Source organism: Triturus cristatus, chromosome 2_1 (genome assembly GCF_964204655.1).
Source record: "Triturus cristatus chromosome 2_1, aTriCri1.1, whole genome shotgun sequence".
Taxonomy (NCBI): Eukaryota; Metazoa; Chordata; class Amphibia; order Caudata; family Salamandridae; genus Triturus; species Triturus cristatus.
In genome coordinates, this window is record NC_140581.1 from 1,148,435,938 (window position 1) to 1,148,454,618 (window position 18,681).

The window sequence follows — 18,681 nt, forward strand, 5'->3', positions numbered from 1 at the left end:
CCTTGGGATGACCAGTTAGACAGGCAGGAGAATCCTCAGGGGCGCAATACTTTTTGTCAACTCTCTGTAGCACAGGGACTACAGAGGCTGGCGTCTTTATTACTTTCACCCCCTCCTGCAAATGTGATCAATGATAGGTATGGACCTCACATTTTTCCTGGATTGCTCTTTAAAGTCATACAAAAAGCAGTCTTCTTGATGTACGACAGTTGGCAAGTGGAACCTACTAGCAGCCCTCTCCATAACATTGTGGAAACCTCCTATGTCCTCAGGAGGTGAATCCAAAGGGCGGGGAGGTGGCAGCGATGGTGTTGGTATCACGTAATCATCCCAGTCATCTGTGGGTGTTGTAGGATCAGGAATCTCACCCTCTTCCGGTTCTTCGTCAGAGGTAACAGGGTCCTCTTGTGGAGGCATAGGAATAGTAGGATTTGGCATAACAGGAGGCGGCAGTGGTGGTAAAACTGCTGGCTGTGGTGGTGGAGGCACTATAAATTCCTGCTCTTGAGGAGGAAATCTTTTTCTATAATCCTGCAGCATACTTTGGAGGTCTTATAGTAATGCTGGTGGAAATTGGGCAGGTGGTTGCACAGGCTGCTCAAAGTATCTATATTGCCGGTAATGAGGAGGGGGGGGGGGCTTCATACTGTTGGTAATATTGTTCCTCTTCGGCATAGTCGTCGTCCTCCTGACATTTAACATTTAGTTGTGAGGGGCTATAAGCTGCTCCAAATTGACCCTCATCATCTGTATCTTCCACGTCCAGAAGATTACTGGGCGTTAAAGGTGAAATCTTTGGAGTTTTAAACTCCACACGCACCCTCTGCAAAACCGGCGTCGAAAAACCAGTATAAATCACTGCTTGTGAAATTCTGTTCGTCGACTGGTTCATCGTCGACGCTGCCGTCGACGATGGTGTCGTCGCTGATAATGTTCCCGTCGTCGGCGATGGTTTTCTCGACGGCGCAGTCGACGTCGAAGCCTTTGATTTTGAAGCTTTCGACGACGGAGGTGCTGTCGACGAGAAAAATGTCAAAGTAATAGATCCCTTGAGACTCACCGTCGACGAGGTGATCGTTGCTGAAGGCTTAGAAGACGACATAGTCGTCGTAGTGCCAGTTGAAGAGGTAACAGGCAAGGTTAAGGTAGTTTTCTTTCCAGCTTTCATAGAAATTCCTGCTGGCTGAGGGGACGAAATCCCTGAGGAGACTTTATATTTTTTCTCCTGATTAAGGGATTCTTTCGCCATGAGAGAGCTTTTAGGTGGTTTCCTTTTCTCCTCAGGCTGACCCACTGGCGACCTTTGCCTCTTATGAGACCAGGAGGAAGTATCTCTCTCCGCATCTGAAGTAGCTTCATTCTTCTTTTTAAGCCATAATAAAAGTCGCCCCTCTCTATCCTTTAGAGTCTTAGATGGGAAAGTGCGTCAAATCTTACAGTGCCTTGCTTCATGCTTTGGATAAAGGCAATAAATACAGTCTTTGTGGGCATCAACGTGAACATTTTATTTCCCACACGACTGGCAAGGCCTGAATAAACCTTTAGAATCCGACATAATCCTGATAAAGTATAAAATATATACTTATCTGAAGCTGTAGAAACTGAGCCAGGCTCAGGGAGACTCCCTTACACAACTAAGTGCAGTGAAAATCTGAGAGACTCAGCCTCTCTTGGGAAGGTTCTACAGGGTGCTGGTAGCTGATTGGTTGTGTTTTTTTAGTTTGGTCTATTTTACAAAAGGAGACTAATAGGCTATGCAATGCATGTTTGCATTCATTAGGCCTATGGTTTTCTACTATTTACTGCTATGTTATTTGTACCGCGGGACTCCCACTGCGACGACGGGGAATGATTCAGGCATGTGAATCTATGAAAGATACCCCAATACTGGATAACTGAGTTGTCCCTGCACTATTTCGCATCTCTGCTGCTTTTAGCCAACCCACCAAGCTATGTTTCTTTGTGGCTATTTGCAAGCGCTGTGTAAAATTTGGTTTCTCTGTGTTTCCTCTAAACGGAGTAGTGAGCCGGCCGAGCGAGCAAAGGAACCTAAATGCAGAGCAGGGGTGCTGCAAGCGACTGAGCCACTTTATGTACATTGAACATGGCAAGTGGTGCACGTGTACCCTGCTTGTGCTCTTGCACGCACACTGTCTCTTTGGGTCCCTGTCACCTTTCAAAATGTGTGTGTTAGTATAATGTATGAAACACACAAGCAGAAGTGGACTGGCCCATAACTAAACAGGTTGGTGGCTTTCAAAGGCCGTTCTGCTGGGGCAGAGTCAATCAAACGTCAGGAGACAAATAAAAGATGCACTCCTTTTATTTCACAAAATGCCGTAAGGCCTTCAAGCCAGGCATGCTATATAGAATGGAAAGGGTCTTCATCTGTATATTAAAAGACAGTCTAGGAGATTGCAGGACATTCTCCTAATGCAAAGGAGAGCTTTGTGCCCGACGCGAACCTGCATTAGGGTGAGGAATAAGCTCACGAGAGCTATGCGAATGTTTTTGCGTCATCAATAAACACAAGATATGTTTGAGTTATTTAACGGAAATAAATTGATTCACGTAATTATATATTTTGACAATGATCCAACTTTGATAACAAGATATATGTTAAAGGTTACGGGACTGAAGCGTGTGGATATTTGAGCTTCTCCATCTCTTAACTAGCAAAACATTCATTGACATAAAAAACATGTTACAACAACAGCTCTCGCAGGGAATTCTCCACTGATTGTTTCACGAATGCTGTTCGGACATATTTCAGGCTATCAATTCGAGATACTATTACATAACACAAATACATTAGTCAGTGGTCATCACGCAAATCTGGCTTCAATTGGTCTTTTTTTTAATCCTCTTTCAACAACACAATATTGGTCACTTCACAACAATATGCAAGGATACATGATTAATTTCCTAATCCTTTACCTCTCACACCTTGCTACTCCTGTTTATCATTCTCGCTTTGACCACTGCTTGTCTAACTTTAATTTTCAGCAACACGTTTTTATTTCGTTTTCCTTAACTATTTATTTATTTTCCTTTTAGCCCTTACTTCAGCAGTGACCTACAGTTTGTTTTACAAGCTTAGCATGGAACGAAGCAGGGCACCGATTCTCTACGGGTATCCTTCTGTATGTAGCATGTTTTCCTGGGACTCTCTCCTCCCTTCTCCTGGATGCAGTGGATAATGTTTCCTGGAAATTCCTGCTCATAACATTCCCAGCTGGGGTGGACTCAGACAGGAAACCACCTCAAGGGGGAGGGGGCAGGGAAGGAACCCCACTGAGGTTTACGCATGCAGCTGTAGGCATAGTGTTTTGTTTAATTTTTTTGGTTCTTGTTCAAAACTTAGTTTTCAGCCACATGACCGTAGTTCACTGAAGTAAATATGATTTTAAGAATTAAAGGGCTTGCTGTTGAGCCAGCCAGTGTCTTTCTTTTTGGAAATGGCACAGCTAGAATTTATGCCACTCCTGTGGCTTTAATGCATTATAAAATAGTCCACCGGAATAATCATACTCTAGGAACCACTTTGTTATGATGAAGTTGTTAAAAAGGTTCTTGAATAGTCAGTGCCTGTAGCTCACTGACTCTTCTAAGGGAAGTAATGACCACTAGGAAAGCGACTTTCCATGTTAGAAATTGTAGCTCGCATTTGTGCAGAGGTTCAAAAGGAGGGCCCATTAGTCTTGTGAGAACTATGTTTAAATTCCACACAGGTGAGGGTGGTACCCAGGAGGAATTATTCTTTTGAGGCCTTCCATAAATGTTTTGATGGCAGGTACCCTGAATAGCGACAAGTGTTGTCTATTTTGTAAGTAGGCTGCTATGGCAGCAAGGTGTAACCTAATAGATGTGTATGCAAAGTTATACCTTTGGAGATGCAGTAGATAACCTTTGATGTGTTGAATAGACACATCTAGAGGATTGATGGTGTTATTGTGACAATATATCACAAATCGTTTCCACTTGGCTGCATAGCAGGCTCTAGTGGTGGGGCGTCTAGCTTCCTTGATAATGTTCATACAGTCAGGGGGAGGGTTAAGGTAACCGAACTCGAAGACCTCAGGAGCCAGATCGCTAGGTTGAGCTGTGCTGGGTCTGGGTGTCTGATCTCTCCACGGCTATGGGTTAAGAGGCGTGGGGAGAGGTGTCGTTTTTGGTGCGGGACTACGGATAGTTTCAGTAATGTGGCTGTCTGGCCCATGTTGGAGCAACTAGGATGAGAGTCAGTGAGTGTTGCAGTAGACTGCGCATCACCAGTGGAATGAGTGGGAGAGGCAGAAAAGCATACGCAAATCTGCCTGACCAATTCATCCATATCGCATTTCCTTTGGACAATGGGTGTGGATATCTGGCGGCGAAGCTTGGGCATTTGGCGTTTTCGTGTGTGGCGAAGAGATCTATCTCTGGTTGCCCCCACATGTGGAAAAATGGTTGAAGAACTTGCGGATGAAGTTCCCATTGGTGAATCTGTTGAGTCTGACGACTTAACAGATGGGCTATGTTGTTCTGGACTCCCGGAACATGTTGGGCTAGGAGAAAAATGGTCTGAGGAATAGCCCATCTCCATATGCTTTGTTCTTATTGAGAGAGCTGTATGTAGTGTGTCCGGCCTTGTTTCTGTATGTAGTACATGGCTGTCATGTTGTCGGTGCGGACTAGAACAGCTTTGCCTGATATTTGTTTCTGGAACGCCTTCAGGGTTAGGAAGATGGCTAGTAAGTCCAGGTGATTGATGTGGAGTTACTTTTGTTGAGGCGTCCACCTGCCCTGCATGGTGTGATGTAATAGATTAGCTCCCCAGCCGGAGAGCGATGCGTCCGCTGTTAGCACAATCTGTGGAACCGGCTCGATGAACGGTCGCTCTTTGGAAAGGTTTTTGTTGTTCCACCACTGCAGATAGCAGTGCGTGCGACCGTCCACCAACACCAGATCTGTCAGCTGACCTTGAGCCTGGTTCCACTGACGTGCCAGACATTCCTGCAGAGGACGCATCTGGAGTCTTGCATGAGGTACTATGAATATGCAAGAGGCCATCATCCCTATCAACTGCATGAACACTCGAGCTGGAAGAGAGTGTTGCGGCTGAAATTTTGATATGAGGCTTTGTATGCTTGCTATCCTGGCTGGGCTGGGATATGCAAGTGCTTTTGAGGTGTTTATTGTGGCACTGAGGTACTGTTGTATGTGGGACGGTTGTAGGTGAGACTTTGCATGGTTTACTGTAAACCCTAAGTCGTGGAGTAGGTGGATTGTGGCGCGAGTGTGATGTACGCACTGATGGTATGACTTGGCTTTTATGAGCAGTCGTCTAAGTATGGGAAGACGTGGATGTGCGGTCTTCTTAGGTGAGCCGCAACTACCGCCAGACACTTGGTGAATACTCTGGGTGCTGTGGTGACTCCGAATGGGAGGGCCTTGAATTGGTAGTGCTGACTGTCCACTACAAACTTGAGATATTTCCTGTGAGAGGTGTGAATGGGAATATGAAAGTAGGCGTCCTTGAGATCTAGAGTGGCAAGGAAATCACCTTGAGAGAGAAGAGAAAGGACCTGTTGAAGCGTGACCATGTGAAAATGGTCTGAGTGCATGTACAGGTTTAAGGGTCTGAGGTCTAGGATAGGTCTTAGAGAGCTATCCTTCTTCAGAGTGAGGAAGTACAGGGAGTAAACTCCTGTGTTTTGCTGTTGCAGGGGGACTGGTTCTATTGCATGTTTGTGTAGGAGGGAGATTACCCCCTGCTTTAGCAGCGATAAATATACCGGTGACATTGGGCGCTGTCTGGGTGGTATGTTTGGGGGGATAGAAGTGAGTTCTAGACAGTAACCAGATTGAACGATTTGTCTCACCCACTTGTCTATGGTGATGTTCTAGACAGGTAGGAAATGTAGCAATCTTCCCCCGACCGGAGTGGAATGGTCTGAGGGGGGAGCGGAGGGAAGTCACTGGGTAGGGGTGGAGGCAGAGCGGGTATTATTGGTCTTGCCTCTACCTTTATTATTATTGCCTCTGTAGCCTCCTCTTTGATAACCTCTGGTGAATGTGGTCTGGGTGGGAGTTTTATAGGACGTGGATGGATTGTCAGAGGAGTAGCCTCTGGAGGTGCCCTTGCAAGAGGAGCTACGAAAGGAACGTCTGGGAGCTTGTGATTGCAAGGCTCCCATTGATTTAGCAGTGTCGGTGTCTTTTTTCATCTTTGAGAGATGAATCCACGGCAGGCCCAAATAGATGCTCCTGGTCAAATGGCTGGTTAAGAATTGAAGTCTGTACCTCAGGTTTAAAACCTGAAATGCGTAGCCATGCATGCCTACGCAGAAGGACACTTGTGTTGATGGCTTTGGAGGCAGAGTCTGCCACATCTAGAGCGCAGTGAATGAAGGTGTTCGTGATGAGCTTACCCTCCTGTATGAGGTCGTAGGCCTTAGTTTTTTATTTGTCAGGGAGGTGTTGCAATAGGGACTCTAGCTCGTCGTAGTGTATCTGGCTAACAAAGCTTGAGTGTTGGCGATGCGCCATGTATTAGCTGCTTGTGACGCCGTACGTTTACCAGAGGCGTCCAAGAGTTTTGACTCCTTGTCCGGAGGTGGAGCGTCCCCTGACGTTTGCGAGATTTTCTGGCATTGGAGACCACCAAGGAGTCCAAAGGTATTTGGCCTTTAATGTATATGGGGTCTGCTGGGCAGCTTTATATTTTCTCTCTATCCTGGGGTTTATAACCCTAGCGCTAACAGGCTGTTTGATGACCCCTTTTAACATAGGGAGGACGGAGGTGGACTTTTGTGAAGTATCAAAAGTGTCCATTAAGAAATCTTCTTCCACAGGGTCTGTATGTAAGGCAACCCTGTGGTATTGTGCAGCTCTGTGAACGAGCTGGGTGAAACATATGGTATCCTCTGGAGGGGAAGATGTCGTCTTGTGTTACGTTAGGGACATCTGGTTCATCGTCTGCCCCCTCCCCCGTGTCAGAGATGTCATCATCGTCCACTGGTGGAGGAGAGGGTGTAGGAGAGTGGTGTGGTGGTGGTGGGGGGGGGGGGGTGGAGGAGGAGGTGGAGAAGGGCCTCAGAGGCGATGTTGCAATATGTCTCTTCTTAGGTGGTTAGGTGGTGGAGCCGGTGGAGGCGTGTCCAGTGGTCTCTTTTTAGACCCGAGAGTCAGTTGACCATTCTTTGGGTCTTTTAGAAGAGTTTTTTGGGTGGGATTCCGTTTAAAAAGCTCTTCTGTTGGAGGCTGGTGTTTCGGCGCAGATTCTTTCGGTTCCGAAGGCTTGCGTGGCACCCATTCTGGAGTGGACTTGTGCTCCTTAGGTTTTGGAGCGTGAGATTTTTTAGTCTCTGCTGGAGTTTGCAGAACCGGTTGTTTTTAGGGTTCCGATGGTTTTTTCGGTTCCGAAGGTTGAGAATGTGAACTCTTCGGTAGTGTCTTTTTGCTCGGTTTCGACGGCTTTTTCGGAGTCGAGGGGCCGGTGCCAGTAGATTTGGGTGCCGAGAGCGTGGATGTGGAGGCAGTGGTCGGCACTAAGGCGGAGGAAGGTTTCTTTTTCGGTGCCGGGACTTTAGTTTGGACACAGACAGCAGGCTGACTTGATCCCGAGTGGCCTGAAGGCTTAGTTGTGGACTTCTTTGCCAGGCCCGAAGGCGGGACATGAGAAGTATTGTCTCGGTTTGCACCTGGGCCCGAAGGTGAAGGTGTTACCGAAGCCTTTTTCGGTGCGGGGGGGGAGGGGGTCGGGGGTCGACGTCACTTCTTACGACCCGCTGCCCAGGAGTGATGTGAGAACAGGAGCGCGATAAACACATCCGAGCCTGATGGCGGAAAAAAACAATCTGAAGATGGAGCTGATGCCCATGTGCACTATCGTCCAAAGGAGGAGTCACCCATCTCGTGACTTCCAAAGACTTTTCCAAGACAAAAACAAGTGCAAACATCCGGGCCCAACACCAGATGGCGATCTATGTATAGTGTGTGATCTGCAGATCATATGCCTCGAACATACCTTTACAGGTGGCGGAACACTGCGAGGATCCGATGGTGTGCCTGGTTACTGTGGTGTCTGTTCCTGCACCACGTTTTCCACCGCTTGTCTGCAGTCTCTGCGAGCTGCAAAACGGCAGGGATGGCGGACTCAGTCAACACTAACAGAGAAGCGGAACAACTTGATACAGCCACATTACTGTAACGGTACCATTACTGCTGCGGTGGAGCGGTGACGAGTTTTGCCTGGGGAATCATGATCGATATTCCACAATGAGTCCCCTTAATTCAACTTTGTGCATCTTCCCCATGTGAGCTAAGATTTGCTCCGTGTGTTGATGGTGCAGGGTCAAAATCAAAGGTCTGAGGTTCATCTTGTTTTTAGGCTTAAACGTTCCCTCAACGGTCTGAAATAATAATCGTAGGAGGGGATTTTAATCCCCCCCTCGATCATATCTTAGACCGACACTCTGCTTTCAATGTTAAAGTTCCCAGGGCACACAAGCAATTACTTAACCTATGTACTTCCCATCAGTTACTAGATGCTTGGATATTACACAAGCCGCAGGGCAGCGATTTTACGTTCTTCTCTTCTCCTCATTCTAATTTTTCTCATATAGACTATCTTCTTGTGGATGCCTCTCCTATTAGGGATACGTCTGAAACACAGATTCTCTCAATCTCAAAGTCCTTTTTAAAAGACAACTGAAGGGCATCCGGAATCCAAGAAATCAGCAACGGATGGCGCATAAGATTCAATACCTTCTGGTAAACCAAAAATACGCAGATTACGTCTCTGATTAAGATCCTCCTGTTCTGTGAGATCTCTCAGTAAAGATGAGATGGATCATTCAAGATTTTGGATCTACTTAGCTTGGGAGTTTGTAAAATATTCCACTGAGCTTATTCTGGTCTCGTATTGGACGATCTTATTGACACAACTTTGAAGTCTTTGCGGATGCCCGCTACCTCCAGTTCGAGAAGATCAGTATTTGTTTTGGTACGTAGAGGAATATCATGTACGGTGTTGAGTTTTAACAGGATGGCTTCTAAGGTGGATGCAGAATTTAGGCTACCTTTGATCGGGGACTCCGGGATCAGTGGATATTGTTTTGAGCGTTTCAGGGACGATTTAGCGTCCTTGTCCTTCATGCTTCCAGACACGCCTTCCGCCATGTGTTTGGTAAGGGTTGTAGGTAAGTAGCGAGGAACAAATAAGGAAGCAGCTGTGTGATTAAGTAAAAAGTGTAAATCTTAAGCCACTAGACCTCCCCTGCCTCACCGAACTTCAATGATACCACACAGGTGTTACCACCTTGAGTTCATTGAAGCCACACGCCTAAACCGTAGACTTGCATATGTAGCTTGTGTCTCAGGTAGGGAAGAAAAAAAAAAAAAAACCACAGAGACCGCACACTTCAAATTCAGACTGCTCGAAACCGCCTCAGGTTTTTTTGTCACAAGTAGGAAGTATAGCGAGAGACAATGCAAGTCCGGGAGTGTTTAAATTCAGGTGAGTTCCACTGAATAACCCTTGTACGCCCCTTGTGTAGCTCAGCTTCCCTAGGCCGTAGCGACCATGCTGGTCTCTTGTTAGGCGTCTGACAGGAGTATGAAAGATTTCCAGCCTCTACCGCAGTGCAAATGAGCTAAGAAATTTCACCACACAGGAAGAACACCAGCAGGTCGCGGTACTGAAGGAGGCGTAAGAGCCAAAGTGAAGGTGCGTCTGCGAGGGCGGTTGCAGCAGGGCCGGAACAAAGACAGAATAACATGCCCGCCATTTTGTTGATAGCGTTGCCGCACTGCTGAGGTCGGGAAGCTGGGGGGGCGCAGGTACTAAAAAAAGGTTGTTACAGTGGCGTGATCACAAAATAACAATTTGGCAGGACTATGCCAGAGATACTGTTATTTGTCGCAAAGGTTTCTTAAATCTTCGGAAAAGACTGTTGGACTTGAGTATTCCTTTCTCTTTTTCAGGTCCCTCGAAATTTTGGATAACCTTCAGAGGCCAGTCAAAAATCTTTGTAGAGCCTATGGACTTTGCAACTTTCCTGGACAACCAATCCAAATCGCAGATGGAGTGTCATGCTCTACCTGGTACATCTTCACCTCGTTATCGTGGCTGATATCCTGCACACACAGTTGCTTTTGTTCCTGATCTACAGAGTATATCCTTTTTATTTATTCTTGGTGCTGTTCCTTGTGTTATCCTCCCCCTAAGGTATTGAAGTATATGCGCAATTCTCCTCAGTTGTATATTTTTGTTTCCATTCTTGCCTTAGGTGTCTTATCTCTTAAGCTCACACCCTCAGTCACCCTTACATATGTCTATCACACTACTTACATTTTTGATGTGCTCATTCTTGTGACTGGGTCATTAACTGGTATCTTCCCCTATCCGTGGGTACCAGTCACCTAGTGGCCACTTCTCTTGTGGGTGTTTTTTCAACTTCTTTATATGGGACATCTAGTTTATTAGTATTACTATAACTTATTTAGACAGTACTCACTGATGCTAAAAATTGATATTAGATGCGGTCATCTTCAGAATTTAGTTCCTTTCACCTGTACAATTACTTCTGTTTCACTTTGTATCACGTCATGGTTCATGTGTGTCTAGACCTGCTTGGATTCAGATATTGCTCTAAACATTTAATTTGGTATCTAAGATGTTTTTACTCTCGTTTCTGCATGCTGCCGTTTTTGCACACATTGGTGTTACATGCTAATTTAATATGTGGTTTAATCCAAAATACCGTTTCTCTTTATGCATTTGATGCTCTTCATTTCCCGCCGCCTGTGTAACTTTTCCCAGCGTTTTATTTTTTCTGTACTGACTTGGTCAGCCATTGCTGTTCATGTCTTTTTTTCCCCATGCACTATGTCTCTTACAGACATTACCTGGTGGGAGGGGGTCACATCGCCTCTTTTGACTTGGTTCAGTGAAGGCGGGACCTCTTTTGTTCCCTCTTTCCTTGCACCCCCTTCTCTTTTCCCTTTCCCAGTGGGATACCTGCTTCGCCTCTGCTGTATTTCTTTGCTCAGTTCCATGCTGAGCCACTCACAAACCATTGTATATCAGTCATTCAGATATTGCCCAAATGGCCGCCCCCCCCCCCCCCCCCCCGAACTTATCTCCCTAAACACCAAAGGGCTAAATCACCCTGTGAAAAGGGCCAAAATCTTGGACTATTGTAAATATCTGAAAGGGGATGTAGTTCTCCTTCAGGAGACCAAGATTGGTTTTAAAGAGGCACTGCTCATGAGGAAGGGATGGGTTGCGGATGTTACATGCTCTGAAGCTATGTGGAAATGCAATGGGGTACTCACTCTTATTTCTAAACAGTCAGGTCTGTCCATAGTCGCTGCTGAACATGGCACCAATGGGAGATGGCTACTTACTAGACCGACTTGTGGTTCTCAAGACCTATGTGGTATGAATATTTATGCACCCAACACAGATGCAAAGGGGCGAACTGTGCTGGGAGGTGAAGCAGTGTGCTCCCATCCCCCTTCTATCTTCTATAAGTTTTACACATACTATTATCAGCCACCTTAAAAACGTCTTCGGCCGCCGAGACCACCATAGTAGTCATTCCAAAGGAGGGAAAGGATCACTTTGATCTCAAAACATTCAGTCCTATTTTTTTTTTTTAAACATGGAAGCCAAAATCAATGCGAAAATCTTAGCCACTAGATTGGAAACCTGTATCCCTACACTTATTCATAACCCACAAACTGGTTTTCTCAAAGGCCGCCTTGCTATGGACAATATTTGTACTTTTTGTCATATTTTAGAAAGGTCGATCACCAGCTCTTCCTTCGGCTTCAATTGCTTTTGACACGGAAAAGTTATTTGATAACGATTATTGGCTTTTTCTGCAAGCAGTACTGGAATCTCAAAATTTGGGCTCTTACTTTACTAACATGCTTGTGGTTTTGTAAGCAAATCCCAAACCAAATATTAGAATCTATGGCTCTACTTCCTCTTACTTTGACCTCCATCAAGGTACGAGACAAGAGTGCCCCTTATCCCCCCTGTTTTTCTTACTCACTATCGATCTTTTACTACGATTACTTAACTCAGACCCCAAAATCTAGGGTTTTCAATTTGGACAACTTGCATTTAAAAACAGCTGCATAAGCAGACAATACCCTTATTTTCTCTGTGGATGTAGAATTGTCAATCCCCTTGATAATTAACATTATCCAGGACTTTTCGGCGGTTTCTGGGTATACTCTGAATAACCCCTTCAGTGCCCGCCCCTTTCCCCGCCCTGTGCCGGCCGTTGCATTAGCGGGCGGGGTTTATGACGAGCTGGTCTCGTCATGGGCACAGCGCAACCGCGGCCCATGACGAGACCAGCTCGTCATGGGCATTGAAGAGGTTAAGGACAAAACCATAGTATTCCCTTTAAATCCTCTATGCCTATCTTCTCATCTGGGTAGCTCAGGCCTGAAGTGGCAGTCTTCTTGCCTTAAATATTTGGGTATTTGGTTTTGTAGAGATCTTGAGGATAGTTTCTTTCAATGAATTACATACGATTGCCAAAGTTAAAGATCTTCACATTTCTTAGGAAACCTGCTGCATTAGGTGGATGTAACCTTCCGAATTGGAAAATTTATCAAACGGCCTTCCTAGCATCTCAAGGGCTGTATTGTTTTCTCCAGACTCACTCAACTCTACCCCATGGTTACATATGGAACGTAATCTTTGTTACCCCTATAGCTTGTCTTTCATCTCAATGTCAAAAATTGTTGTGTCACACTCCCATAGTATTCTTTCTGATACTGCAAGGGATACGTGGGAGAGGCGGAAAAGCTTAGGAAAATAGCCTTCACCAATTCATCTACAGTACATTGTCCATGGACGTGGGTATCTAGAAGCGGAGTTTTCTGTGGTGACGAAGAAGTTGACTAATTTGGTTCCCCACTGCTGGAGGTATCGGAAAAGAACTGGTGGGTGGAATTCCCACTTGTGGACTACTTGATGTGTCCTGCTTAGCAGGTCTGCAAAGTCATTGTCCATCTCCGGTAGGTGTTACGCTACAAATTTGATCTTGTTGCAGACTGCCCAGTGCCTAATCTCTTGTAGTGCAGACAGCTGGGGAGATTGAATACCCCCGTTTCTGTATGTAATATATGGCTGTTATGTGTCTGTCTTTATGAGGACCATACTGCTGTAAACAAGCTTGTAGAAGACCTTGAGGGTTAGGTTGATGTGCAGACGCTGGTGGTTTGAGGTCCAAGTACCTTGCACAGTCACGTTGCCGTAATGTGTGCCCCAAACTGTGAGCAATACGTCCGTGGTAATAATCAACTGCATGAGAGGGTTCAAAAAAGATCTGCAGAACAACAGGTTTTCACTGCTCCACAACTACAGAGGACATGGAGTGCTGGCTTTTATCAACACTAGATAAAGCTGGCTTGTGACTACTGCCTTGTGAGGCACTGTTGGGGCAGGCACATGTGCAATCTGGCATTCAGCACAATTGTTATACAGGAAACTATCATCACCAAGAGGATCATTACAGTTGGAATGCCATCCCTCTAAGCTGGTTGGGTTATGCCTTCCTTAAACGCATTTAGCATTGAGCCCAGGAAGAGCTGGGTATGCTGTGGGTAGGAGGTGGGCATTTCTTTACATTTACTGTGAACCCAATTTTATGGTGAAGGATTGGAGCAGTCTGATTATGCGTCAGGCAATGTTGTCTGCTACTGCTCTTGATCAGTCAGTCGTCGAGATAAGTAAGAAATCCGTAGCTGAGCGGCTATCACTATGAAACACTTATTAAAGACACTTGCACCAGTGGTGAATGTCAAAGGAAGCACAGTGAATTGGTAGTGTTGTCCACTAATCACAAACCGAAGGTATTACAGATGATGTGTGATGGGGATGGGGATGCAGGCGTCCTTGAGATCTAACAAAGTCAGGAAATATCCTTGGCAGGGCAATGGGATGACGTTTTGTAAGGTTGTGATATGGAAGTGCATCGACATGATGTTCTGATTCATAAATCTCAGGTCAAAGATGGCTTAGAGGGAGCTGTCCTTAGGAATGAGGAAACATAGCAAGTAAATGCCTTTTGCCCTGTTGGTGTGGGGGCACAATCTGTATTGTGCTTGGATCTCTTACTCTAGGTGAGTGATCTGGTCTTGGCTGGAGATGTGTCAGTATGTTGGCAGGGGTGGAATTCTAAGTACTAGCCTTACTGAACCACAGCGACCACCCACTGATCTGAGGGGCTTTCCTCCTGCAAGGGTACCCACACCCAGAGTGTTGTGTGATGGGGAGCGGGGGGCTTCGTAACTGGAGCCACCTCTGCCCCTTCTTTCGTTGCCCATGTAAACTGCCCCTTGATTAACCTCTATCTTTCTTGGACAGCTGAAGCGTCTGTTGTTGGTGCTGGCATGTTTGCACCTGGCCTGAAAGTGTGGTCTTGTATTTGACCCTGGATTGCGGTCTAGAAAAAGATGCCCCTTTGAGTGGAAGACTGCAGGGTGCCTATGGACTGCACAATTTCAGTGTCCTGCTTTACTTTACCAATTTCTCATCCACTTCAGTTCCAAGAGATGGTCACCCAAATGGGATGTTGAGGAGGTGGTGTTGGACCGCCTCTTTAAGCCTCAAGATGTTAAGTTATGCCTGGCAAAGGAGCAGGATACTGGTGTTTAGGCCACAGAATGTGGTACCTGCAGAGTCGAGTATTCGGTGGATCTTTCCCTCAGCAACCAGTTTCTCTCTCTCTCTATGCCTCAGGGAAGTGCTGCACCAACACCTCCATCTCCTTCCAGTGAAACCTGTAGTACCTCGGAAACAAGCCAATCAAATTGCTAATACATCACTTGGTGGTTGCAGCAACCTCCATGCATTTGCTGATAGCATTGAGATATTGGGGTGAGGTGGGGTGCTGAGGCACATTTTCTTCCTGTGTGTACTACCAGAGTATGGGTGGACCTGGTCACCAATGTGAAAAAAGTTGTTGGGAAAAGCCTCAAATATCTTCTCGACCCACCTCATAGGGTCTTTGAAGTTGCCAGGGGCTGAATTGAGCATGCCATTGAGCATGGTCAGGAATATTACAGAGTATTCAGTATTTGAGAGGGTCTCACCCAAAACAAATTTTCATCATCCTGTAAGACATCCATGTTGACGTTTGAACGCCGGCATGATATACAATGATATCTTCTGGTAGAGATTGCTTTGCTTTTGTATGGCTCCAGATCCTCTGCAGGGTCAATATAGTAATCCCAGGGGTCGACCCAATCCCTTGTCCGGCAGGATGGCTATAAAGGCCTCCTTTCCCATATGGGCTGTCTACGTTAGAATGAGAAAACACTGACCTCTCAGGATCATTCTGGTAGACAGGTGGAAATTATGACCATGGTAGTGTTGACTGCCTGTGTGAGGGAGTTTGGGGAGGAGGACTTTTTGCTATGTCCTTAAGCCTTTTGGGCACCGGGTGTCACAGTGCATTGAAGGTGAGCTCCTCCTCAAAAGTGAGCCGCTGCTTCTTGGAAATCATGGGCAGTGAGATCAATGGCTTCCCTGGGGAAGGTTTAGTAGAAATCTTGCCCGTTTCTGGATTAATGAAATGCTGTTTTTGTCTGGCATCAGATTCTTCTGCTAGTCTCTGCAGGATGGGACTGTTGGATTCCTTTCATCTCAGTGTTGACTTAGTGTTTGGTCTCCAAGATGCTCACAGCAATGATTTTGGATCCATGGGGGAGGTAAGGTGCCCTTAGGAAGGGAGGGGTTTCAAAGGCAAAGTTGGGATGGTGGTGGAGGCCTTCTTTCAGTCCTATTAGCGGCCTGATGCACAACTCCTGCAAGAGAGGTGCTCTGGATCGGCATAGGGGCACTTGAGCAAGTGGGGTTTTGCACTCGGGCTCTGTGCTGAAGTGGTACTCCTGTCCCTATGTCATCTTGGTGCAGTTCTCCGCTAGTTTGATGCTGAAGGTGTCCGGTTCTGATCATCTTCCTTGGAGGCGCTTGAGAGCGACGCCTCATGCCGGACCGTCGGTTGGGCTGCTAGGATCTCAAAGGGACTGGTCTCTTCCTTCTCGATGTCCAGAGGGACCTGTTCCCCCAAAAATGTAGGGCGTCACAGAGTAGGACGGCTGCATTTTCAATTACACCCAAAACCACTCCCTTCGGTATCGGAGACTCTTTTCACACCAAAAGGTGAAGCAGAACACACAGTTAATCTTGTCGTGAAGAGGATGCAAACAGGTCACCCAGAAATACTTTGCGTTGCAGTCTGGACAAAATTGGAAAGGTGTACATTCCATCAACCCCTTCCTGTCTGTATTCTCTGAGGCAAGGAAGACTTGGCTGAGTAACGGACTGGGGTATCGAAACGGTCAGCCAAAGTAAAGAGGTGCTCCTGTTGGGAGGAATATCGAATATAGGTCAAGTGTTCAGTAACCATTAGTCAAGTTCTGTCTCGAGAAGTGTAACAGTTAGGCCCGAAAAGACGAAAGGAACATATCGATCTCGGAGACACTGCTGAGCAGGAAAATTAACCAGATGGTGGAAAAAACACTCTAAGGTGTAGTCGGCACCCATGAGAAATGTGGACTAAGGGAGGAATCGCAGCACATCTTGTGATGCGAAGCTTCTTTGAAAACACAGGTTGTAATATCCGAGCCCAACACTAGATGGCAGGAGTATGAAAAGCATGTGTATCTACAGTCTCACACATTTTTTTTTTTTTGCACGAAAAACAAGTGCCAAACTTTAAAAAATACACCTTTTAAAAAAAGACTGAAGTTATGGGGGTAATGGAGGAATGAGGGAGTGGAAAGCCCACAGAGGACAGTGGAAGAAACACAAGGGGGAGAGAAAGCAACACTACTCACGGGGTGAGGAGGGGAAAAAACACAAGGAAAACAGCTGAAGAAGAAATGTACTCATGGAGTACTTAAGTAAAAAACTGTTTGTCAGCTGTCACAAGAGCGATGGCTGAAAAACAGATGTAGCTGTGAAGTCCGTAAACAAAAAGAAAAAACAATACATACACTGAGTGGCTGAAGGACACATGTAAAGGGAGTTCAGGGAGCGCTTGGCAGTTCGGGCTGGACTGCTCCTATTAAAGCAGGGTCAAGACTGATTTGCATATAACTGGGTCACAACTGAGGTGGCATTGTGTGCAAAATAACAATGGATTGAGATGTAGCACAGAGTGATTACAAGTGGTTGAGAGGAATTCAAGCATTCCATCCATCACCGTTTTGTATACTTACGGTCTCACCTTAGGTGGGACAGGTATGTCTAGACGTGGGTACGATGCACACTGTCACTGGCACCAAGCTGTACCTGGCTGATGAGCCCATAACTAGGGTTAAAACAGTCCTATATTGCTTGTGTTCCGGTTTATGGAGACCCTGTCTTTGCAGTTCAGGCTGGACTTTTCCTATAGGAGCAGGGTCAAGACTGATTTGCATATAGCTGGGTCCAAACGGAGGTGTCATGGTGTGCACAAAAAAAGATGGATTGGGAGGCGGCCCGAGTGATTACCTGTGGCTGAGATTAATTCAAGCATTCCATCATCACTGTATTTAATTTGGAAACAAGTCAGAAGCTTTGCTTCAGGAGAAGGACAGACCAGATGAACAAGGCACACAATTGAAAAAGCAAGCAAGCAAATGAGTAACAAAAAGGGCAAGCAATGGACAGGATTTAAGCCTCAAGTGAGATTTTCGTAAACTGACAACAGGTCTATTGCAATGAGACAGCTGGCGTTGTCTGGTAAGGATCAAATTAAAAAGGAATAGGATTGTAGATGTCAGGTGAACTGTACGTTTCTGGATGGAGCTGAAAGGGTTTGGGAAAGAAAGAAAACATCTAGAATCATAATACAGTAAACAGAGGATGCCCTAGAGTTAACAGGGCAAGAATCTACCAGAAGCAGAAAGGGTAAAGATGTACAGCTACTTAATGTGATTACAGATCTATTAATAAAACATACATTTATGAATTTGTTTACATACTCAGAAAATCGAGCACACATTATTTTAACATACCCAATAAAACTATTCTACAACAGAGGTATTTCTAACTTTCAAAACTGCCTTCTTTAGTGTTACCTCTTGGTCATCTGTGTTACTTGAACATCGAAGAAGCGTGGCCCATCCTTTAGGATGAAGTTGTAATGAAGTGATGCAATTCCCACGATCCCTCTCGCCAGGAACCTCGGGTGTCAAAACCTCAAGACTATTGCGTGGTGATGTGCCTAAGGGGAGGAGTGGATTTACTTGGACGCAATATTTTCAGAACTAATTCCCTATATTTCAAATGTCTTGGACTAGAAAATCTGATGTAATCTCAAATTACTTAAGCAGATAAATCAAGCAACTATACATACAAGAGTATGAAACTATTTTAATAGAGAGAAGACACTTGTAACTTGTACAGGGTAAGTTACTTACCAGTAAATGCAGCTTCCCCGTTTCAGGACTTTTATATATTAAAAATGTTTTATTGAACAAGACCAAATGTGAGATTGTCATACTCCAGTTAAAGGAATATGTTATTTATCCTGTAAGCATCTGTTCATGGCATGTAGTGCTAAGGTTTAACATGCATTGCATACTCCTGGCATCTAGCATTGGGTCTGGATGTGTGCAAGTTGTGTTTCTTCGAAGAAGTCTTTCAAGTCATGAGGTAGAGTGACTCCTCTTGGTGAT

At 45.6% G+C, this 18,681-nt stretch overlaps 1 protein-coding gene across 1 annotated transcript in view; it reads right to left on the bottom strand.

Moving 5' to 3' along the window:
- DCAF10 (DDB1 and CUL4 associated factor 10) overlaps positions 1-18,681 on the bottom strand; it is a 160,029-nt gene that overhangs the window by 11,837 nt on the left and 129,511 nt on the right. The window contains exon 6 of the mRNA XM_085636584.1: positions 18,082-18,227. Coding sequence (XP_085492710.1) covers positions 18,082-18,227 — 146 coding nt within the window. The remainder of the gene's footprint in view (positions 1-18,081; positions 18,228-18,681) is intronic.